This window comes from Typopeltis vanoorti, chromosome 10 (genome assembly GCF_054136105.1).
Source record: "Typopeltis vanoorti isolate ZY-2024b chromosome 10, IOZ_Tvanoo_1.0, whole genome shotgun sequence".
Classification (NCBI taxonomy): Eukaryota; Metazoa; Arthropoda; class Arachnida; order Uropygi; family Thelyphonidae; genus Typopeltis; species Typopeltis vanoorti.
In genome coordinates, this window is record NC_143558.1 from 99,139,533 (window position 1) to 99,166,001 (window position 26,469).

At 36.0% G+C, this 26,469-nt stretch overlaps 1 protein-coding gene across 3 annotated transcripts in view; it reads right to left on the bottom strand.

Annotated features, from left to right (window-relative positions):
- LOC150102627 (papilin-like) overlaps positions 1–26,469 on the bottom strand; it is an 843,028-nt gene that overhangs the window by 139,873 nt on the left and 676,686 nt on the right. For all 3 annotated transcript variants that reach the window (XM_090399411.1, XM_090399410.1, XM_090399409.1), the window contains one exon: positions 6,489–6,659. In XM_090399411.1, the coding sequence (XP_090255537.1) occupies positions 6,489–6,659 (171 nt within the window). The remainder of the gene's footprint in view (positions 1–6,488; positions 6,660–26,469) is intronic.

Here is a 26,469-nt window from a genome sequence, read left to right on the forward strand (position 1 = left end):
GCAAAGTTGGTACTATGAAGAGTAGAGCAGATGTTGTGGTCCTACAAGCAGACTTGAATAGTGTTGCAAAATGTAAGGTTTTAAAAGATGGAATGTAGAATTTACACTTGGTAGGGATATGTTGTTGTAGGTGGAGAAAATAAGAGATCTTGGGGTGGATAAGAATCTAAAATTTAGAGGACACATTGTCAAAATTGTGGGAATGGGGAGGAGGAGGACACTGACTTGTAGAAGTAAGGAGATTCTTGTTCATAAGGCCTTGATTAGGCCACATATAGATTACTATGCAGAAATTTGATAACCTGGTTTTCAAAAGGACAAAAAACAATGTTGGAAAGGGTCCAGAGGTGAATATGAAGAAAGGTTGAGAAGATGCAATTTATAGAGTCTAGTGGATAGAAGGAAGATGGGTGATATTATAAAGATGTACAAGTTGGTAATAGGTTGTTATAAGGATCAATGTTGAAGAGCTTTTCATAAAATGGTGGGAGATCAGAAGAGAACAAGAAGTCATCCTGGAAGCTGTATAAGGAAGGTGCAAGCAAGTGAGTGAGTGAGAAACAGGTTTTTGCATGGAGAGTTTGTGAATGCTGGAATGCTCTGCTTGAGAGTGTGGTCCCTGCAGAGAATTTGAATGTGTTTAAGGCAAGGTGTGATGAGCTGTGTGTATGACAAAGGGACTTCCTAGATGAGTCTTGGATTACATGGGGTCTTAGGATGATAATAATAATAATAATAATAAATTATACGTGCAAGAAATTATATTAAATATAATAAATTTAGTTTAATCCTTTACCCAAGTGTAAGCAAACAAAGTTTGCACCTGAAAATATCTTCAGGACTGAGGTAAGGTGGTGCAACACCAGGCAACTCTGAGCAAAGGTGGACCAAGCTTTCATCACTCCTTGTCTCAGTATCTCCCATAATGCAAAGCACATCTCCTTGCGGACATGTATACTGCTATGCATTAAGGGAAGGGCCACCACCCAGACTGGTTTCCCTTTGTTTAAGTGCGGAGATACCTTTCCAAAAAACTCATAAAATCCCTCGGATCACCCAATAATGAGCGACCCGCAGGAGCAGAAAGTCAGAAATGCTCATCTAGAAGGGTAACAGCAACAGTCGTGCCTCAGTTAACTTGGGTGACATAAAGCTGAGCCTCAGTTAAAACTTCACAGGCCATAGCACTGCCATTCATCACCCAAGCTTCCAACTGGTTTCGATCTTTATTGAGGTGTATTTAAGTAAAGACCTCTCTAAAAATTAGATGATCCTGAAAGATTGCCCAACACAGCTTTATCAGTGACAGGCTCACCCCATCACTAAGAAGAACTTCTCAGCATTGGCTCTACCCAGCGGCAGGCTCAAACCACCACCAGACAGAGCCATAATCTCAGCGGTGGCTCTACTCAGAGACAGGCAAAAACCTATCCCAAGCAGAGCCTCTCACATCCAGCATGGGAGGCAGACCCAAACGTGGAGATACTAAGGTAGAAGCAATAGGAGAGGTCATATTTACCTATACAAGTTGCCAACAGGTGTACCACCTCATTACTGAATTACTCTGGATTTAGAAAAAGATGTTGGAAGTTTATTTTGCACTTGGTTAGACTATAATAAATTTAGTTTAATCCTTTATCCAAGTGTAAGCAAACAAAGTTTGCACCTGAAAATATCTTCAGGACTGAGGTAAGGTGGTGCAACACCAGGCAACTCTGAGCAAAGGTGGACCAAGCTCTCATCACTCCTTGTCTCAGTATCTCCCATAATGCAAAACACATCTCCTTGCAGACATGTATACTGCTATGCATTAAGAGAAGGGCCACTACCCAGACTGGTTTCGACCTTTATTGAGGTCTCATCAGTGGGAGGCAGACCCAAACGTGGAGATACTAAGGTAGAAGCAATAGGAGAGGTCATATTTACCTATACAAGCTGCCAACAGGTGTACCACCTTATTATTGAATTACTCTGGATTTAGAGAAAGATGATGGAAGTTTATTTTGCACTTGGTTAGACTATAATAAATTTAGTTTAATAAGGTGGTACACCTGTTGGCAACTTGTATAGGTAAATATGACCTCTCCTATTGCTTCTACCTTAGTATCTCCACATTTGGGTCTGCCTCCCACTGACGAGACCTCAATAAAGGTTGAAACCGGTCTGGGTAGTGGCACTTCCCTTAATGCATATCAGTATGCATGTCTGCAAGGAGATGTGCTTTGCATTATGGGAGATACTGAGACAAGGAGTGATGAGATCTTGGTCCACCTTTGCTCGGAGTTGCCTGGTGTTGTACCACTTTATCTCAGTCCTGAAGATATTTTCAGGTGCAAACTTTGTTTGCTTACACTTGGATAAAGGATTAAACTAAATTTATTATAGTCTATCCAAGTGCAAAATAAACTTCCAAGAAATTATATTCTTTAGTCCTTTACCCAAGTGGAAGCAAACAAAGTTTGCGTGTAAAGTGCCTTCATGACTGGCCTCTATTTACAAATATATAGCCCAGTCATGGGCTATATTTTTGTAATTAATTTCTTTTGTATTTCTTTTTGCTACGTGTATGTATAAAATATATGACTTATGCATTAATTCAAAGTTGGCATCTTTCTGGATATCACTCCAATGAGACTTCAGTATAGGTCACAATGAGACTTCAGTATAGGTGCATTATGAAAAGAGTCACTATCTGGATAGTGACTCTTTTCATAATGCATAGCAACACGTTCATCTGAAAGGAAGTGTAATTTGCATCATAGGATACTGAGGCAATTAATATGAAGTCAACTGCTTCTGTATAGAAGTAGACTAATTGTGAAGATACTTCATGGTAAAAAAAAAATTTTTTCTGCTTAAACTTGGGTAAAAGGATTAAACAAGAATATGATTTCTTGGCAAGAATAATTTTATTTCAGCTATTAGGCACAAATTTTAGTGAAGATGACATCAAATATGGAAATAGACAACAGAATAAGCAAAGCTGATATGGTGTGGAGCCAGCTGATTAAAATTATATGGAATAACAGAAAAATTAGTCAAAACCACTAAACTAGGAATATACAATTCAGTGTTCAAACCCAATTTTCAGTTATATATCTAAGATTTGGGTTAGAAATAAAACAGATGATCAAAGACTTGAGACAGAGATATGAAAGTTCTGAGAAAAAAAGGGATGAACAGATGGCATCAGTGGCAGAAACATATTAAAAAATGAGGATATTAGGAAGAATTGGATATTAGCACTCAGGAATGTGTGAGCAGAGCTAATTTAATGTGGTGTGGTTACTTAAATAGAATAAGAGAGAAAAAAAGTTAGCAAAACAGGTGTTTAATTTCAAGATGATAAAAAAGACCAGTTATAGACCTTAATCTAGAAGCACTGATGTAGTCAGAAATGACCTAGAAGACAGAAATACAAGATACTGACAATACTGACTCAAGGAACTTTACCACTATATGGCAAGCAAGAGAAAGAATAATTATGGTGGGTTGACACCAGTGGATAACCATGGCTGCAGTATAATAGTTGCAAAGTATATAAGGTAATTATTGAAAGAGCACTTTATCAGCAAACATATCATATGAGTGTAAATGATGGGAAACAATATACAGAAGAGAGGCAAGTATTAGGAAAATTGGAAATGAAAGAATCAGAGATGTATCAGGTGTTGGTTGGGTAGATGTTAATAAGACTGTGAGAATGGATGACTTATCGCCATGTATTTTTAAGGGTATAGCCACCACAGTTGGCTATACCCTTGACCTAGTTATTTAATAAAAGTCTTGCAGTGGATAGGGTTCCTAAGGAGTGGAAAGAAGGCAAAACAGTACCACTTCAAAAGCATGGTTCTAGAACAGAAGTTTTAAATTATACATCAGTCTCTATAACAGCAGTTGAGTTGTGATCAAGGTGTGGGAGAGACTGATTAGGAATAGAATACAGGATTATGTAGATGGACATAGCATTCTTTATGATGGTCAGCATGGATTTGTAAAGGGTAGGTCCAAATTTAGCAATTTACTTGCATTTTATGATAGGGTAATGGGTGTATTTGATAAGGGAGAATCATATACAGTGATATTCTTGGACTTTGTAAAAGTGTTTCATAGATTACCACATGATAAGTTGGTATGCAAGCTGCAGAAGTTGGGAATAGATAATATATTGCTTAGATGGATCAAAGACTGCGCTCCGAATGATATCAGCAAGTTGTGTATGATTGAGCAGTGTCTCAAAAAAAAAGGGTAACCAGTGGGGTGCTCCAAGATTCTGTTCTTGGGTCCCTGCTGTTTAATTTGTTTGTAAAACAATATATGATGTAGGCTGACTGGGGATCTTCAGTTGTTTACTGATGGTGCAAAGTTAGGGAGAATTATAAGTAGCACTGTTGATGTTAATACCCTTCAGGAAGATTTGAATATACTTTTGACTTGGTCAAAGGAGTGAGGTTGTAGTTTTAATAAGTGTGGTTATCAATGAGTGCACAGTGTTGCATTTTGGAGTGCAGAAATATAAGGATATGTACTATATCGACAGTGCTATACTGCAGGAAGTGGATGAGATTAGGGATTTTGGGGTGATGGTTGACAGTAGACTGAAGTTTAGATGGCATATTTCTAGTGTAGCAAAGGCTGTACATCACACTGATGCTCTGATAAGAAGTACTCTAACATGTAGGGATAAGAAAGTGGTTGTGCCCCTGTATAAAGCACTGGTCAGACCACACTTGGACTACTGTGCTCAAATTTGGTCACCTGATTTTCAGTGTGATGTGGAAACATTGGAGAGGGTGCAGAGGTAAGTGACCAAGACAATATCAAGACTTTGGACTGCTGTCTAGAGAGAGAGAGAGAGAGAGAGAGAGAGAGAGGTTGAAAAAATCTGGATTGCAAAGTTTAGTGGATAGGAGGAAAACAGGTGGTATGATAAAAACATTTACATTTAAGTTAATGTGGGGATTCTATTGGATTAATCCAGATGAGATTATAAAAAGAGTACAAAGTGAGAGGGGAAAAACTAGAAGTCATCCCTGGAGGTTATGTAAGAGTGTGGTGAAGAGGAATATATTTTTTACATTGAGAATTGTCAGTGAATGGAATGAATTACCAGAATGTGTTGTTAATGCAAGAAGTGTTAAGGATTTTAAGATTTGTTATGATAAATATGTTGCCAGTTAAATGATCCTCCCACAATGAGTCTGCCGATTCTATGGAGGGTGCAGTAATAATAATAATATTGGAGTGCTGACTAGTGATAATTCAGAGGAAAACTGTTTACAGGAAATTAGTAATGATGTGAATATAATCATGTAGTACTTTCAGAATATCCAGTATACCCTATGATGATGATTAAAAATAGAAAAAAGCCCTTATTATACCTATATATATATATATATATATATATATATATATATATATATATATATATACTAAAGGTTTATAACCTTTTGTGGTGGTAGTCTCATAAAAAAATTATTATTCACACAAGGAGTTAATGGTTGAATCAGTGAAAGAGTGACATTTTTTTTATTATTATTAACATTATCATTGAATGAAAAGGATATCAAAAAGGATATCAAAAAGGTAATATCACTGGCATTCCAAAATGCATAAGTAGAGATGGAAGATTCACAAAATAAGTAATTTAATCAGAAATAGCAAAAAAGTTCTACCAGAAGTCTAACAGCCAATTGGATTGATGAAATAAGTAATAATGTTTTAGAAAACTGAAATTCTGACCTCAATAGAAACTTTATAAACAGATATATTTGTTAGAATATTATTCAAATCAAACTATTAACAATGAAAATTTAATTTTCTTGGACTATTATTACAATACACTTTATATTCCTCTAAGGATGCACATCAGTAAATGATGACAATGATGAGAAAATATTTACAAAATAATAAATTTAGTTTAATCCATTTATCCAAGTGTGAGCAAACAAAGTTTGCGCCTGAAAGTATCTTCAGGACTAGGGCAAGGTGATACAACACCAGGTCAACTCGTTGCAAAGGTGTAGCAAGCTACCAACACTCCTGTCTCAGTATCTCCCTTAATGCAAAACACATCTCCTTGCGGATATGTCTAATGTTATGCATTAAGGGAAGGGCCACTACCCAGACTAGTTTCGACCTTTATTGAGGTCTCTTCAGTGGGAGCCAGACCCAAGCTGAGATACTAGGCAGAAGCATTCGTAGGTCATCTCTACCTATAGGAGTTGCCAAATGGTGTGCCACCCTTTTTTTTAATAAATTACTCTGGATTTAGAGAAAGATTTGAACTGGTGTTGTATCACCTTGCCCTAGTCCCGAGTTGACCTGGTGTTGTATCACCTTGCCCTAGTCCTGAAGATACTTTCAGGCGCAAACTTTGTTTGCTCACACTTGGATAAATGGATTAAACTAAATTTATTATACTCTAACCAAGTGAAAAATAAACTTTCAACTTTTTACAAAATAATATTTATCGGTAAGTTACATACCTTGTGAATTCCCACATTTAGTTTCACATTCCTGCCTCATATGAAAACTATTTCCATTATCTTGACAACCACCATTATAAAACTCTTTGCATACACCATCATTTTTATCATAAAACCAACGTATTTCTGTATTTTTGCATGGGCCTATCTTATGATTCAGGAAACAAAATTCTGAAAATCAAAAGTAAGTCTTGTACAACATAATAAATTTTCAAATGAATCAGATAATATTTATGCATTTTAAGTTAATATAAGCATGAAAACTAGCAACAGTAATAATCATTATCAATGACAATTAGTGTGGGCCTCCTGCAGTGAATCTTCAGACTCCACGAAGATGCCCATTATCAACTTTACACGTTCATGTCAAGGCATTCAGAAATCTCTCACTTTGACCTTTTGGCAGGGCAAGAGAAAACATCTTTTCTTACCACAAATTTGTATTTGGGCATCGGTAGACGTACGTTGCATTATGATTGGTTCTTCAATTGTAACCAAATCTGGATAGAAGGAGGGGAAATTAAAGTGTTTGTTTTAGGAGTTAGTAGAAACAATAGTTAAAGTGAATGATATATTTGGTTGGTATATTTATTATTATTAACATTATTATTATTACCCAAGACCTCATGAAGTCAAAGACTCATCTAGGAAATCTTTTTATCATACACACAGCTCCTCATATCGCATCTTAAACACACTCAAATGATGGATGTGAGTTCAATGTTGCAAAATGTAAGGTTTTAAAATTTGGAAAACAAAGATGGGATGCAGAATTTATGCTTGGTGAGAATATATTGTTGGAAGTAGAGGAAATAAGAGATCTGGGAGTGATAGTGGATAAGGATCTAAAATTTAGGGGACACATCGCCAAAATTGTGAAGACAACACAAAGACTTCTGGGAATGATGAGGAGGACACTGACGTGTAGAAGTAGGGAGATTCTTGTTCCATTGTATAAGGCTTTGATTAGGCCACACATGGACTATTGTGCCCAGATTTGGTCACCTGGTTTTCAGAAGGATGAAGAGATGTTGGAAAGGGTCCAAAGGCGACTGACTAAGGTAGTTTCTGACCTCTGGAATGTCGAGTATGAGGAAAGATTGAAAAGATGTAATTTGCAGAGTCTAGTAGAGAGAAGGAAGAGGGGGAGATATGATAGAGACCTACAAGTTGGTAAGGGGTTGTTATAGGATCAATAGTGGAGAAGTTCTACAGCGAATAGTGGGAGATCAGGGGAGAACCAGAGGTCATCCCTGGAAACTGTATAAAGAGGGTGTGAGTAGGGGAGTGAGAGGCAGGTTTTTTTCGTGCAGAGTTGTGAATGATTGGAATGCCTTGCCTGAGAGTGTGGTGTCTGCAAGGAGTTTGAATGTGTTTAAGACCCGATATGATGAGATGTGTGTGAGATAAAAGGACCTCCTAGATGAATCTTTGACTCCATGAGGTCTTGTTTAATAATAATAATAATAATAATAAATTCTCTGCAGATACCACACTCTCAGGCAAGTCATTCCAATCATTCACAACTCTGCATGTAAAAAAAAACTGCTTTTCACTCTCCTCCTCACACCCTCTTTATACAGTTTCCAGGGATGACCTCTGGTTCCTCCCCTGATCTCGCACTGTTTTCTATAGAACATCTCCAGCATTGATCCTATAATAACCCCTTACTAACTTGTAGGTCTCTATCATATCTCTTCTCTTCCTCCTATCCACTAGACTCCATAAATTCCATCTTCTCGATCTTTCCTCATATTCACCATTCCAACATCTCTTCGTCCTTTTGAAAATCAGGTGACTAAATCTGCGCACAGTAGTTCATTGGTGCCTAATCAAAGTCTTATACAATGGAACAAGAATCTCCCTACCTCTACAAGTTAGTGTCTTCTGCATCATTCCCAGAAGTCTTTGTGTTGTCTTCACAATTTTGGAAATCATCATCAAATTCCTGACATTTACCCTCAAGGGGTGTACAGGATATGATAGCACTACATGAAAAATTTACGTTGTTACTAACTTCCTATCTACAATTTTCCTCCAATGTATTACCTGTGAAGGCTTCAACATTGTCAGATCTTATATTTCTATCTTCTAAGAAAGGACTTTTTACCGCATCTTGGTCTTCCTGTGGGTCTTTTTTCTGCCAACCTGGCAGAGAACACTTGTTTTGCTAATCCTTGTTTTTAATATGATATTGACATTAATACCATCTGTTCATGTCCCTAATCTTTCTCAGGATTCTCATGTCTCTAGTTTTTGGTCAAGTGTATTACTTCTAACCCAGCTCTCAGATCCATAAGTTAAAACTGGTTTGAGCACTGTCTTGTATACAGCTAGTTTAGTGTTTTGACTAATTTCTCTCTTATTTCATATAAATTTATTCATTTGACCTCCTTACCATATAAGCTTTGTTGATCCTGTTGTCTATTTCCATATTTAATTTACCATCCTCACTAAAAATCATGCCTAAGTAGCTGAAATGCTTTACTCGTTCTATAGGTTCTCCATTCACAATGCAATTGATATTTTCAGTGCTTTTGCCTATTTTCATTGTCTTTGTCTTGTTATTGCTGACATTCATATCATATCTATTACAACAGTTATTCAATTTAGTCAGAGAATCTTGCAGACTTGTAGTGGATTTATCTAGAAGTATAACATTGTCTGCATAAAGCAAAGAGCTGAGATGAACATCTCCAATTTTGATATCAGGTTTATTACCATTTTGCTTCATAATGTGATCCATATAGATAAGGAATAACAGAAGGGATAATGTACGCCCTTGTCTGACACCAGATTTAACATTAAACCATCTTTCTGTATTTCCTTCAATTCTAACTGCTGACTTACAACTCAAATAAAGAGTATGTATTGCATGATATAATTCCCCACTGACACCATATGACTGTAGTGTTTTGAATAGCTTCTCTCTCTTGGCACCTCGTCATATGCTTTTTCCAGATCTACAAAACTTAAATACAGATCTTTGTTATATTCACATGATTTCTTAACTATTTGTCATAAAGTGAAAATCTGATCATGATAGCCTATAGACGCCTGAATCCAGCTTGTTCTTCACCAAGTTTCTCTTCCACAATCCTTCTCAATCGTTTCTCAAGTATACTCGCGTAAATCTTACCCGAACACTCAGTAGAGAAATACCTCTGTAATTCTCACATTTATTTTCCTTTTTATATATGGGTACTATAAGAGCTCTACTCCAATCATCTGGAATTCATCCCTCTGTCCTGGCCCTCTGAACTATGCAGTGCAGCCACTGTAAGACTTTTATACCTCCATACTTGAGCATTTCTGGTTGAATATTATCTAATCCTGCTGCCTTTCCATATTTCAGACTTTTGATGACTTTTTCTACTTCAAATATGGATATGTATTCATTCCTGAATGCATACCTGGTCAGTGTTTTTTTATCACTGTGCTATCACTGCTAGTTTTATTTAGCAATTTTTCGAAGTAATTACTCCATACTTCAAGGATATCTTTTTTCTCCAGTTTTCATGTCAGCTTTATCATCTCTAATTCCTTTTACAGTACTCTTTCCTCCATTTCTGAGCTTCTTCAAAAACCTCCAGAATATCTTGCTACTTTCTTGATATTTATTTTCTATGTTCATACCAAAGTCTTCCTATGACTTTTGTTTTGACAGAGTTTAGCTTTCTTACATTTGTCTCTGTACTCTCTAAGAGCACAAGCAGACACATTTGTCAGGAACTTTTGATATGCTTTCTTCTTTTCCTTCACTGCCTCTTTAACTTCCTGTGTCCACCATGGAGTTCTGATTTTTCTATCCTTGCAGACAACCTCACCACATGCCTCTCTGGCTGAATCACTTAATGTTTTCTTCAGGATTTGATACTGAATCTCCAAAATTTGATTCCTGTTCTCAAATTCTTTCATTTTTTTTTGAATAATGTTTGTAAATTTCAGTCTACAGTTCACATCTGAGAGCTACTCAACTTTTATTCGCTTTAAAACTTTCTTACATGTTCTTCTTTTCAATATGAAATTCAATTTTATCATGTTTAAGACTAAATGGTGATCACTTCCAATTTCAAATAATCTGTACACATTGGTGTCCTGCACCAGAGAGAAAACATCACTATCAACAATAACATAGTCAATGAGACTTTTCTTATTCCTTGCATCTTCCCTCCATGTGAATTTGTGCCCATTTTTATGTTGGAACATGGTGTTAGTTATAAACAGTCCAAAGTTGGTCGATTGGTAGAACCTCTGCTACTATTGTCTCCCAAAAAGTTAAGAAGGTTTCAGCGCAGTTAGAAGGGGACAAATCGTTCGATGGTGTTGGCACATTCTCCCTCGATGAGTCTTTGGACTCCCTGGAGGTGTCACATAATAATAATAATAATGTGTGGAGCAGAAATCAAAAAGTATTTGCCATTATTAGTTGCTTTGCTCTTTGCTCCAAATTTTCCCAAAATATTTTTCTATGTCTGACAATCATTTCCTACTCTGCTATTTAAATCCCCAACAAGGACCAACTTTTCATTTTTCATTGTGCCAGCTGCTTTCTCTAAAGCCTCAAAAAATTCCTCCACTTCTACCTTAGCAGAACTTTCTGTGGGACCATAGGCACAAATAAGTCTCATTGTCCAGTTCCCATTCTGATATTGCCCACATTAATCTACTTGAAATTGCCTGCCATTCAAGAATATTAGAATTTTGGCCATGTATCCCCTAAATTTCAGATCCTTATCCACTATCACCCCCAAGGTTTCTTATTTCCTCCAGCTTTGACAATATATCCCCACCAAGCATAAATTCTACATCTCATCTTTGTTTTTCGAAATTTTAAAACCTTACATTTTGCAACATTGAACTCGCATCCCCATTCCCATGCCCAATCACAAATTTATTCAAGACTTCTTGTAAGGCCACAACATCTTCTCTGCTCTTCATAGTTCATTTCAACATTGCGTCATCTGCAAACAGCCGAATGTCTCCATGCAAATTTTCACCAATATCATTGACATACAAGTTAAACAGTAATGGCCCTATAACAGACCCCTGAGGAACACCACTAGTGACATTCCTTTTCCTTATTGCTCTCCCATACACAACTTGCTGATACCTATGAGATAGCCAGTCTGCGATCTAATGCCCTAATCTAATATCCAACCCCATCCAACCTAGTTTGGCTATCAACTTATCATGTGGTAATCTATCAAAAGCCTTTGCAAAATATAAGTATATTACTGTGCATCCCTTTCCTCTGTCCAAGGAAGCTGTCACCTTATTTAATAAGTAAGTAGATTACTAAAACATGAGCTCTGTTTAGCAAATCTAGATGATGCTGTCCATCAAAGATAATACCCTTGTTGTCAACCTGGAATTGGGTTGACAACATTACATTATCTTAGATCCTAGTTCTCACAAGCTTTTCCAACAGTTAACCACAATACTTGATACACATATAAGCCTATAATTTGATGCTTGAGTTCTATCACCTTCCTTATGAAGCGGCACAATCTTGCCCTCCTTAGGAACTTGACCACCCAGTGCAAGACTCATATTAAAAAAATATGTCACAGCAACTCCCTGGCACATTCTTTCAGCATATGTGGTGATATAAAGTCTCACAGCCTTATTAACATCAAGCTTGCTCAACTCCTCATACACCTCTTGCTCACTTGCAGTCGGTCTCTCCTCCTCATCATCTACTGGTTTCAAACTCTCCATGATGTCACATTCACAAGAATGAAAGACCTTTATTAACTGCTCATTAAGTATCTGAACTATATCTTCTGTAGCAGTTGTTCTCATACCATTTTCTCCAATTGATGTCATCCTTCCATAATCATGCTTTTTTTTTTTGTTGGCTATATATCGAAAGAATTCTCTAGGATTCATTTTGGCTTTATTAGTTAACTGCTGCCTATAGTTCACTTTTGCTACCCTTACCAACCAAGTCACCCTCCTTGCCTGTTCTTTGTAATCCTCATGGAACTGATTATTACCACTTCTTTTATGCTGCTCCGTAATGCCTTTTTCATCTGTATCACATGCTTAATCTCTTCATTCACCTACCTTATTTAACTTTCTGATCCTTGGAAGTATTTAGACATTGCTTCTACTAGATAGTTCTTGAATATCACCCAAGCATCACTGATCTCCTTTCTCATGGATGGTTGGCAACCATTGATGTAATCACTTCATGGTCACTCTAACCAACTGGAGGGTGATTGGACACCTCATTTATAATTACATCCCCTGATGACATGATCAAATCCAAGACACTCAATCCTCAGTTGTCCTCTGTTATATACTGTCTGAGGTAGTTGTCTCTGAAAAACTCAAGAAATTCATTTTCTTTAATTCCAGTTGCTATCTCATCATCCCAGTCTATACTGCCATAATTAAAATTACCCTCTTCTTATTTGCATGTCTAATTTGATTATACATTTCATTGCCCATGCCATCAACATTACCAGGTCTATAACAACATCCAACTAAGTATTTCATTCTATTCCTCTCTATACTGCCTCAAAACCACTGCCACTATTTCCCTCTTGCATATCTACTTTGTATGGTCATAACTCTTTCTCTATCATCAACAGCACTCCTCCTCCTCCTCCTCCCTTTTAACCCTTTCTAGTCTCAAGAAACACATCATACCTTTCCATCTCTATTCCTGTCAGGATTTCATCCTCATCAAGCCATTTGTCACTTATTCCAACAATTTTTGAGTGAGCAGACTCAATTAATGCAACCATTTCATCTGCTTTATTTCTTACACTTCTAACATTTGTATACAAACACAGGTGCTGGTTCCTGGATCTATAGCTAGTTCCACTGATACCACTGATACCAATTTGAATTACTAAATGCTGTAAATATGTGAGCAATCATTAATGAACTAGGTAAAACTGGAAAATTTAAGGTAGAGAAAAAACAGTTTTGAATAGAAATGCTTTTGTTATTGGCAAATGAATTATTAATAATATATATTTGTGATATTACATGTGTGTTTCCTATAAGTTACTAAGTGGAGTAAATAACATGTGATTCTATGAACTCTAGACATGCATATTTGCATTTATGATGGACATATTAAAAAAAAAAAACTTGTGAGGAGAGAGAAATAGATTTGTTTGTGAAATATAAATACTAAGGAATAATAAACAGCAGCTGTGTGCATTTTGTAGCTCATTAATCATCCAGCAGGGGGCATGAATGTTTGTGATTGTCTGTGGAAATACTAGTGGTCGGTGATAGATGGAGTTGTAGTTGCGGTCAGTTGGTGGGTTGTGAGTAGTGGAGATAGAGTTGTAGAGTAGATGCCCTCCCTCGATGAATCTTTGGACTCCCTGGAGGTGACAAATAATAATCATAATAATAATATTGATCAGGTGATTTGTCTAAGCTCAGCAAGAATATATGTGGGTTGATAGGGCATAGAATTCTTTTACAATTTACTGTGTTTGTTATGTGCATTTATTTTAATGTTTTACTTATATTTCACCTGGTTTTGTAAGAATTTTATTTTATTCACTGATGATCAGTATACACTTTTTGCATAGCATTACATGCATCAATAATTTCTAATCATAATCCCCACCCCCCCATCAGCAATTCTTGTGTATCAGCCATAGACATCTTGATATCTAGCATATACTAGTATTTGATGGTGATCAATGGATGCAGTTCACTTCTTGTAATACATAGAAGGACAATTCTCTGTTCTTTCTGAAGACTGAAATGAAAATGTTCTAACAGAATGAAAATATTCCATCAGACACCATTATCATCATCACCTTGGTCTTCCTCTGGATCTTTTTCCTGCCATCCTGGCAAAGAAACTTGCTTAACAAATCCTTTCTCTCCAATTCTGATTAAGGGGCCACACACCCAAGATTAGCTATCCTAACACATTCCTGAATGCTAACTGTCATGTTCTTTCTTAATGTTCTAATTTTTAACATGATACTGTCATTGATTCCATCTCTTCATACCCTTAATCTTTCTCAGAACTCTCATATCTGTGTTCTCCAGTCTTTGATCAAGTGTTTTATTTCTAACCCAGCTCTCAGATCCAATAGTTAACCTTGGTTCGAACACTGTCTTGTATATATACAGCTGGTTAGTGTTTTGATTAATCTCCATCTTTATTATTATTATTATTGTGACACCTCCAGGGTGTCCAAGGACAACCTGGAGGTGTCACATAATAATATCATCCTCTCCACCACTACTCAATTCTCCAACCATGACACTACCATCAACGCCATCTATCACCCATCATCACTAACAACAGTATTTTTTGTGTTTAAATTGCATGTGTTCTGAAGGCTGATTTGTCTATACATGGAATTAAAAAAATTACGTTTCTGGAGAAAAAAACCCTGCTACCACCATATGAGTTTAAATTAAAGATACCAAGAAATTATATACTTGGTTTAATCCTTTATCCAAGTGTAAACAAAAAAAAACCTTGTGCCTGAAATATAATCAGGACAGGGCAACTCATATATAGAAGGTAATGACTTCACATTACTTGCCTTATTATCCCATAATGCAAAGCACATATCCTTACAGGTATGTATAATGCTATGTATTATGGGAAAGGTCACTACCAGACCAGTTTCGACCTTTGTTGAGATCTCATCAGTGGAGCCAGACCCAGAGGTGATACTAAGGTTGAAGTAATGCAGAAGTCATATTTTTATATAAGAGTTGCCAAAAGGTATCACACCTTATTATTAAAATACTCTGGATTAGTGATAATTGTTGGAAGTTTTTCCACTTGATTATACTATACTATAAATTAAAGATATCAAGAAATTATATATTTGGTTTAATCCTTTATCCAAGTGTAAGCAAACAAAGTTTGTGCATGAAATATAATCAGGACAGGGCAACTCATATATAGAAAACGGTCTGGGTAGTGACCCTTCCCATGCATAGCATTATACATACCTGTAAGGATATGTGCTTTCATTATGGGATACTAAGGCAAGTGATGTGAAGTCATTAGCTTCTATATGTGAGTTGCCCTGTCCTGATTATATTTCAGGTGCAAACTTTGTTTGCTTACACTTGGATAAAGGATTAAACCAAGTATATAATTTCTTGGTATCTTTAATTTATAGTATAATCAAGTGGAAAACTTTCAACAATCACCATATGAGATCAGCAAACTCAACTTCAACTGCAAAAGCCCACATAAGGATTCCCCTCGTAGGATAATAGGATATTATATAGGATATATAATAATAGGATATAATATCCTATTTACACCATATAACTGGAGCATTTTGAACAGTTTTCTTCTTAGCACCTTGTCATATGCCTTTTCCAGATATACAAAACTTAAATACAGATCCTTGTTATATGTCCATGATTTCTTAATTATTTGTCTTAAAGTGAAAATCTGATCCTGACAATTTCTGTTTGGACTGAACTCCAGCTTGTTCTTCTGCTCCACAATTTTTCTTAGGTTATATTCACTTTTTTTTTATAAATGGGTACTATGAGCGCTCTACTTCAATCATCTGGAATTCGACCCTCTGATCAGGTCTTCTAAATTATGCATTGTGGCTACTGTAAAATTTTTATACCTCCATATGTTAGCATTTCTGGTTGAATATCATCTACTCCAGCAGCCTTCCCACATTTCCAGTTTGTGATAGCTTTTTCTTCTTCGTGTATAGATATATATCGCATTCCTGTTGAGTGTTTTCTACCACTATACTTGTCACTGCTTGTTTTGCAATCTACAAGCGCCTCCATAGCACAAATGGAAGAACAACAGTACATTGCACCCTTTGATTGGAAAAGACCTAAGTTTGATTCTTGTCATGATGGGAGGAATCTTTGTATGGATTTTTTCAATTGAAGGTGAGTTAGCCAATCTCATATGGAAATAGCAGGGTTTTTTTCTCACAGAAACTCTGGTTTTTCATCCCACATAGAGAAAAATCAGCCCTTCAGAGTAGTGGCAGGTAGTAGATGGCGTTGATGATGGTAGTAGAGGTTTATTGCAGTGGTGGAGATGGAGAGTTGTAGAGTAGGTGTCCTCCTTAGATGAATCTTTGGACTCCTTGGAGGTGTCACGAAATAATAAATAAATAAAATATTAAAATCTTTCAAAGTAATTAATCCATACATGAAGATTACCTTTATCCCCCGTTTTCATGTCCCCCTTATCATCTCTAATTCCTTTTATAGTACTTTTTCCTCCATTTTTGAGCTTTTTCAATAGCCTCCAGAATATTTTGCCACCATCCTGATATTTATTTTCAGTGTTTTTACCAAAGTCTTCCCATGACTTTTGTTTAGCTAATTTTACACAATGCTTTGCTTTCTTATATTTTTTCTCTGTCTGCCCTAAGAGCATAAGTGGACTTGCTTGCCAGATTACTCACCACTTGTTTCTCTTGCTGAATCAATCAGCTTTTCTTTACGATTTGCTACTGAATCTCCAAGGTTTGGCTCTTGTTTTCTGCCTCTTTCAGTTTTTCTTGAATATGTTTGTGTTTGAGTTTACAGTTCACATCTCATAGCTGTTCGACTTTTATTCATTTCAAACTTTCTTACACAGTCTTCTTTTCAATATGAAATTCAATTTTATCCTGCTCAAAGCAAGATAGTAATCACTTCCTATTTGAAATCCTCTGTATAATCTCTTGTCTTGAGCGGATGGAAAACATTGCTATCAACTATAACATTGTCAATGAGACTTTGCTTATTCCTGCATCTTCTCTCCATGTGAATTTGTGCACATTTCTATGTTGGAATATGGTGTCAGTAATAACTATTCCATATCCTGAGCAGAAATTTAACAGGTACCTACCATTATTATTAGTTTTGCTATTTTTTCAAAACATTCTTATATGTCTGGTAATCATTTCCTAGTCTGCTGTTGAGATTTCCAACAAGGACTAACTTTCCCTTCTTCATTGGGTCAGCTTCTCTGTAATACCTGAAAAAAAAATTCCCCCCCACTTCTTCCTTATTAGAACCCTTTATGGGACTTCTTGACTGCCTGCCATTCAAGAAGATTATCCTCATATTTGGTGTTTAATTTAAAGCTACTCCTTTTCCCTGATTGTTATTTCCTGAATATGATGTCTTGTATTTGTTACTTAGAAATGACCCAGCAGACATTATATTGCAAAAGAAAATCAAGTAATTTTACTGTATCAATAAATACAGTACAGAGATATTCACAATTCTGTGTATTAAATTTAGCAACAATTAGTGTAATTCTAGAAAAGTGGAATGCCACTTCATAATGAAAGAAACGTCCCCTCACATAGACACTATGCTACATGCATGCAAGCAAAAACAGTTTTATTACTATTAGTATTATCATCCTAATACCCAATCGAGTCTGGAGTCAAAAGACTCATCTAGGAGGTCCCTTTATCATACACACAGCTCATCATACTGTGCCATAAACACATTCAAATTCTCTGTAGACACCACACTCTCAGGCAAGGCATTCCAATCATTCCCAACTTCACATTCAAAAAACCTGCTTCTCACTCCCTTGTTCACATCCTCCTTATACAGCTTCCATGGATGACCTTATATTATCCCCTGATCTCCCACCATTTTATGAAAAACCTCTTCAATTGATCCTATAACAACCCCTTACCAACTTGTCTGTCTTTATCTTATCACTCATCTTCATCCTATCCACTAGATTCTGCAAATTGAATCATCTCAACCTTTCTTTGTATTCAACATTCCAGAGATCAGAAACTATTTTGGTCAATTGCATCTGAATCCTCTCCAACATCTCTTCATCCTTTTGAAAACCAGGTCATCAAATCTCTGCACAGTAGTCCATGTTTAATCAGAGCTTTATACATACAATAAACAAGAATCTTCTGACTTCTACAAGTCAGTGTCTTCCGCATCATCCCCAGAATTTGTTGTGTTGTCCTCACAATTTTGGCAACGTGTCCTCTAAAATTTAGATCCTTATCCATCATCATCCCAAGATCTTTTAATTCCTCCATCTCCAACAATATATCCTCAACAGGCATAAATTCTACATCCCATCTTTGTTTTCCAAATTTTAAAACCTTACATTTTGCAACATTAAACCGGTATCCCACTCCAGTGCCTATTTATTCAGTCTATTCAAGTCTTCTTGTAAAGCTACAACATTTGCTCTATACTTCATAGTTCATCTCAACTTTGCATCATCTGCATATAACTGAATGCCCCAATTCAAATCTTTAACAATATCACTAATGTACAGGTTATACAGCTCAAATAGACCCCTGAGGCACACCACTAGTGACTTTCCTCTTCTGGGATATTGCTCCCACCATACACAACTTGCTGATACCTATTGTATTGATAACTATTGTAGCACAAAACACAGTATCTGACTAAATACATTTCTTCTAACACCCTCTTTTAGTTGCAAAAACATGTGGTGAAAATTGTTCATAACATAGTCAGTGGGTGCAAAAAGCAAAAGAGTTATATAAAGCAAATTTTCTAATATGGAGTTTTCACATATCGAAGTGAGACCTAGGTATTCAAGAAGAGAGTAAGAGAACAGATAATAGCCTTGGAAATGTGGTGCTATAGGAGAGCTCTGAAAATCTCATGGATAGATTATGCGACAAATACAGATGTCCTACAGATAATGAGAACACAAATCTTTATTACAGGAAATGATCAAGAGAAAGATGAGATTGGCAGGACATGTACTGAGAAGTTCAATAGGTCAGAGGATACTAACAGTTTTAGAAGGAAAGATTATGGGAAATGGATCAAGAGATGAAAAATGAAGGACATAGTTTGAAGATATAAGATCATGGACAGGATCATATGGATATGCAGAAACAAAAACAAAAGCCAACAACAGAGAGAGCTGGAAGGACATGGTGCTGCACCCTCTCACTGAGGAAGCTACATGAAGAAGAAGAAATTTGGTGGGGAAAATTTCATCGTGGGGAAAATTCATCGCGGGAAAATTCTTCACTTTTCAAATTTCAGAAAATTTGAAATCCTATTTCATGTTATTCCCATATATGAAAAATAAAGAAATATTTTATGTATTATTTATTATTTTGATTATACTTAGCATTGTGAAATTTTTTATTCCATATAAAGTTATTAATATTCTTTCTTACTACAGGCTCTGTAGATGGAACATTAATTGTTATAAAATTGGGATAGGATGGTTAGGAAGAAAGAGCACCATATTCAAGAATATTTAGGGATAATAGTTATATGCAACTAATATTTATACTTAACTATTTACATATTCCTATTATTCCTATTAACTATTCTATTAATAGTTAGAATAGTTATTAGGGAGAACAAAATATTTAAGAATAGTTAGGGAGAAAGGGCACAATATTTAAGAATATTTATTCTTCTAACCATTCACTATTTTTTCTGTTCTGCACATTTAGACATCCATCCGGGTGTGATATTTTTTATTTCAACTAATTCAGAAGGTGATGTGTTTCAGTTTTTGAATACACATGTATTTTGAAAATCACTGCACTTTTCCTGCATAGAAAAGACATCTTGCACACTGCTATCATTTGCAGAGCTAGGTTAAGATCATAGGTGCAATTTTGAGTAATTATATTAAAGAAAATGATAATAAAATTATGTAAATGCTATTATAATGAGGTAAATCAGCATAAGTAAATCTGCTGCTTCAATACTAGTCTACCTTTTCCTCCAATACTAATTTTTTATTACACTAAGAAATTTTAAATTTTATATTTAGTCTTTTTTACTAAAAAAAAAAAAAAAAAATATATATATATATATATATATATATATATATATGGAAGAACTGGAATTGCAATTGGAAGAACCACACGATTGGAATAGGCCTAAGTTCGATTCTCGTCGTGATGGGAGGAATCTTTATGTGACTTTTTCAATCGAAGGTGAGTTAGCCATTCTCATATGGAGGTAGCAGGGTTTTTCATCCCGCATACAGACAAATCGGCCATTCAGAACACACACAATTTACAGACAAAAAAAAATACTGGTGGTGGTGGGTGATAGATGGCGTTGATTGGTAGTAGAGGTTTGGTGTAGTAATGGTGGAGACAGTTGTATAGTTGGTGTCCTCCCGCGATGAGTTTTCGGACTCCTTGGAGGTGTCACGCATAATAATAATAATAATAATAATAATATATATATATATATATATTAATGTTCATTATTAACTCGATAGAACTGTATATAAAAAAGGAAATTAAATGGCTCTATACTGAGAATGACAAGTTTAATGTTAAGATACAATTTCGTTTCATTGAATATATCAACTTTCATTGATATATTCAACGAAATTATTCAACAAAAATATATTCAACGTCTAGTTTCGTTGAATATATCAACTTCTTCAGGTATCGCACGTAGTCAACTTCGTTGGAACTCAAGCACGCATTCCTCTTTTAAATGTAAATGTACTTGTGTTTTATACTAGATCTGTTAATGTATTTTATCATGTCTCTGTTATTTTTTATTTAATTCTTTGCCTGTGATACCTGAAGAAGTTGATATATTCAACGAAACTAGTTGTATCTTAACATTAAACTTGTCATTCTCAGTATAGAGTCATTTAATTTCCTTTTATATATATATATATATATAGATGGATGCTCCCAAAGTGAAATATGTAGTTAACTGCTTCTCTTGTGAACCATTCAAAAGTAAACTGTAATCAGAAACAGCATGTTGTTAACAACCGACTCTACCAACTAACAACCTCAGTTATGCAGACAATATAGCATCAATAGACTCATCTTTAGCCAAGGTGCAACAACACTTTGACAAACTATGACAAGCTGCAAAAATAATTGGATTAACATTTAAATGAAATAAAACTAAAATGCTTGCAAATATAGTAAAAGATTCCATCATTAAAGAACACAACCAACCTTTAGAAAAAGCAGAAGACTTCCAATTGTTACGTCTTGGCTCTTCCCTTTTATGTTATTATATTTATTCTGCTTTTTTTGTTATCTATTACTTTAAGACATCAGCTATTCGGTTGCCGACAAATTTATAATTGTTTAAAACGACTGTGCCAGCCAGCAACTAAATTCTGATACACAATCAAACAACTCAAAATAATAAAGGAATCACGTAATTTGCAGTTGTGGTCCCCCCCCTTTTTTTTTGGCAATGGATTCCCCCTTTGCTTATGCAGGTCCGAAAGTTTAATAAGTGGTAATTCAAATCTCAGAAAATGACAGACTCATGAACCTTGGGTTAAAGAAATACATTTATTTTAAAATACTAACATATATACACTTTAAATAAAAATTTAAATACTAAAGAGTCTGAACTCCCCCCCCCCCCCCTTTTTATTGTTAGGATATCCAAAATATCTACTCCTAAATTTATTCTAACAGTCCCACACTTTCTTTTGTGTTAGTATGTTCAGACTCGGTTAATTCACACAGAGTTACTCAGCTCCCACATATAAAAACAATACATGCACATAGTTATATACAATCCTTATGTAGAACATATCAGATGTATTCCGTCTTGTAATTTAACATGGGATAATATTCTTATTTATGCTCAGGCTTTTTCCTCCCCCAACTTAATTAATATTCAAGCTAATTGCTAACATAATATCATAAACTTTTCTTCCAAAAATAAACAGTTCGAAGGTTTAGTTCCTTTCTCAGCATAAGCTTAGAGTGGCACTAGCTTACTAGACATAGACAGATTAGTCCAAAACAGTCCTTTAGGTAATATATGAAAGTTAATTGTGTGGAGCTCCTTAATTTCCTTGTTCCTACTCTTTCTTTGGTTACTATTCAAAATGAGTATGAAAACTTTTACATTACCATTCTTGCCTTTTCACAGAATTGCTGAGACTTCCTTGATTACACTTCCGCGTTTTCTTACCACGTATTTTCATGGCATCTGCGATTTACTTCTATCATCTTCGAAAGGTTCACCTTTCGCTGACTATATGTTGGCATAACTAACCAATGGCTCTTTACTGGAATTCCGACCTCATTCTTTCGGTGGTTACATTCAGCATGGCACGTACAGCAACCGGGAGATTTGTTGCTGGGCACCGGCGATAAGCTTCCACAGCTATTCAGGGAATGGCTGAGGAATGCAGGAACAGAAAACAAGAGAGTGATTGAATCTCGCGCCAGAGACCTTATATTGTAAATGCGAGCACCCACTCTCGACAACTACATCATGCTCATAGTGGCGGCCGATTGGTCACCGCAACTCCGAACTATTTTTGATATGGCTCTAATACATATATCGTCTTATTTAAATCTAATAATAACATTTCAGTACTGATACATAATTTTCCCTTGTTAATTTTTACACAGACATTATCAACTTTAATTATGGGCTTCTCAAAATCACTTAATATCTACAACTAAAGATGGTTAGACATACTTCTAAGTGAGCATATGTACACTATCTTTTAGCTTTTCTTCTGGAGGCATAAGTATGTCCTTATCCTTATCTCTAATCGTTACAATATGTTGGGTCAGAAACAGGATGACTCACCAATAGTAAATCAGCACTTTTTCTGACACAACACAATACTTAGGCTCAAATATAAATAATACTGTAAATGACATATTATTAATAAAATATATAGCTCTCAATCAACACAGGAATCTGAGAAAATATATCGAAATTTCCCCTCATTACCTTGGAAAAAAAAAATAGGCTTTACAAAGCAACCTCTCAGGCTCCCTTCTTATATCGTGGAGAAACATGGAACGTTTCCACCCAAGAAGCAATAAAATCCATTAATGGCTTTAATATAATCTACTTAAGACTGTTATTTGATTACTCTTGGAAGGATCATATTCGTAATTCCACTATTGTAAAAGAGGAATTACGAATTCCTCTTTTAGCCAAGAAACCCTCGATTGAAACCCAATGCAGATGTCAATTTGGTTGGCTTGGACATCAACCGAAACATCCTCCTTCTCCATAATTATTATTATTAGTATGTGACACCTCCAAGGAGTCCAAACTCATCGAGAAAGGGCATCTATTCTACAACTCTGTCTTCACCACTCAAATCCACCAACTGCAACTAACCACAACCACACCAATACCAATTACTGCCCACCACAATCACTAGTATTTCCACAGACAATCACAAACATCCATGCCTACTCTGGGATTTGAACCTGCAGCCTTTTGGCAGGAAAGCAGATATGTTAACCACTTGGCCAACCATGCCGGCAGTCATTGTAACCTGATAGACTGTTTGCATAGCATATGCATGTACACTAATCCAGGAGATCCTAAGATAATCTGAATGGCCAAGTCATTCTAGCTGTTTAGCGTTACCTAAGGTGCACCATGTGGAGGCAAGCTAGAGTGCTACTCACACTTAAAATTGGTAGAGTCTTTATAGACTTCATGGCCACAGACAACTTATGAAGGAATGGCATGATCTACAAGCTCCTTAAAATACTGAAACGTAAAAAAAAAATGACCCATCTGATCAACGCCATTTTGTCTAATAGAAAAATACAGGTAGTTATAGATGATGATGATATGAGCAAGCCAAGAACACTTAACAATGGACTTCCACAATGGTCAGTTCTGGTCCCTCTTCTATTCAATTTGTATATTTCTGATCTTCCAAGGACAATGTCTAGAAAATTTGCATATGCTGATGAACTATGCATCACATCCCAACACCAGAACTTCTGTACTATAGAGCACATACTAACTAGTGACCTAGAGGATCTAGACCACTTCTTTGAGAAGCAGGTCTTATTCCAAGCACTACCAAGAAGACTGAAATATGCTGTTTCCATTTAAACAATAGCATGGCACATGATATCTTAAGAGATATCACTAAATGGGAACATACTACCACACAATTTCAATCCAAAGTATCTGGACATAACCCTAGACAGAACCCTCTCCTTTAATAGACATCTCTACAATACTGCTGCCAAACTCAGGACTAGAAATAACATACTGCATAAACTTGCCAGAACAACCTGGGGAGTTTGTGCTCCCACATTAGGACATCTGCTGTGGGCCTTGTTTACTCAAACTGATGAATATTGCTCGGCTGTTTGGCTGAACAGTTCACATGTTAAATTAAGTGATACCGTCCTTAATCAGACAATGCGTATAATTTCTGGAACAATAAAGACTATTCGTTCATATTGGCTACCAGTTCTGAGCACATACAACAGCCACAACTATGATGCCAAAACACCTTAATTCGCAAATATAACCAAATTTGCTGGAGTCCACTACTTCCTATGCACTCTAATATTGACAGCTTTACATCACAGAGACTTAAGTCAAGACACCGCCTATTATAATGGCACGACTTGTCACTGAGGATTATGATGCAACAATAACATACCACATGGAATGGACTGCCCAAACCCCAGTAATTCAGCAGACTGTCTTTAACTCAAACAGCTCTCCATCAGGATTATTCATGACACCTCCAAGGAGTCTGAAGACTCATTGTTGGAGGACACCCACTACACATCTATCCGTCTCCACCACTACACTGAACCTCTACTACCAATCATCTACATCAATGCCATCTACCGCCCACCACCACTACAACTAGTATTTTTTGTCTGTAAATTGCGTGTGTTCTGAAGGGCCGATTTGTCTGTATGTGGGATGAAAAACCAGAGTTTCCAGGAGAAAAAACCCTGCTACCTCCATATGAGATTGGCTAACTCACCTTCGATTGGAAAAGTCCATATAAGGATTCCTCTCCCATCGTGACGAGAATTGAACTTAGGCCTTTTCCAATCGAAGGGCGCAACATACCATCATTCTTCCAATTGTGCTACGGAGGCAATTTGACATCTTATTTTTATATGCCCCTCAAATGGACAAAGACAGAGTGGAAGACCAACTAAACAATTCTGGCAGTATATTAACCACCTCATCAGCACAGATACTCTCACTCTATGAGAAATAAATCAAGTGCCTCAAAACAGAGATGCCTGGAAAGCTACATATAATAATTAACTTTTTCATATTTCTATTTATTGAGTTTGTTTCCTATTTACAAATTTTAAATAAACCATGACGATGAACAACCGACTAGATAGCGAACCCTCTCCCACCACTGAGCTGTGGATTCGAAACTCACAATAGGCATGGATGTTTGCAATTGTTGTTAGGTGAGAGCTGAATTTCTTTATCTGAAAACACTAGCATTGGAGGAAAAGGTAAAGACTATTATTGCAGCTGCAGATGGCAATTTAGCTAATTTACATCATTATGATAGCATTTAGGTAATTTTATTATCATTTACTTTAATATAATTACTCAAAAGTGCACCTATGATTTTAAACTAGCTCTGTTAATGATAACAGTGTACAACATACATTTCCTATGTAAGAAAAGTGGAGTCATTTTCAAAATACACATGTATTCAGTAACTGAAACATCTTATCTTCTGAATTAGTTCAGATAAAATGTGCATATCACATCCCGATGGGTGTCTAAGTGTGCAGAAAAAAGTGAATGGTTCACAGAATAAATATTCTTAAAATATGGTGCCCTATCTCCTTAAACCACCCTATTCCAGTTTTTGTAAATATTAATATTCCATCAACAGAACCTGTAGTATCAAAGTAAGAAAGAATATTTATACCTTTTTAAGATGAAACAGAAATTAGGAAACTCACCAATCTATAAAATATTACTGTCACTGTACAAGAATAAAATTATTATGAAAATCTAATTAAAATCTAAATAAATAACAAATAGTTCTTCTTCTTCTTAATCTTTCCCTCTTTTACCTTTACGGTGCAAGAGTTTCTATTCTTTATAACTGCAACCGTTATATGAGGATAAGGTGGTTAGTCCTATGCCTCCCGGTGGGTGTATCCTATGTCAGTAGAAGTGTTATGTTCTCAAGGCTGGTTTGCCTGCTTGTAGGAAGAAAATCCCAGATAAACTAGGGAGAAAAGTCTTGTAGTCCACGCCCAAGACCAGCTAACTT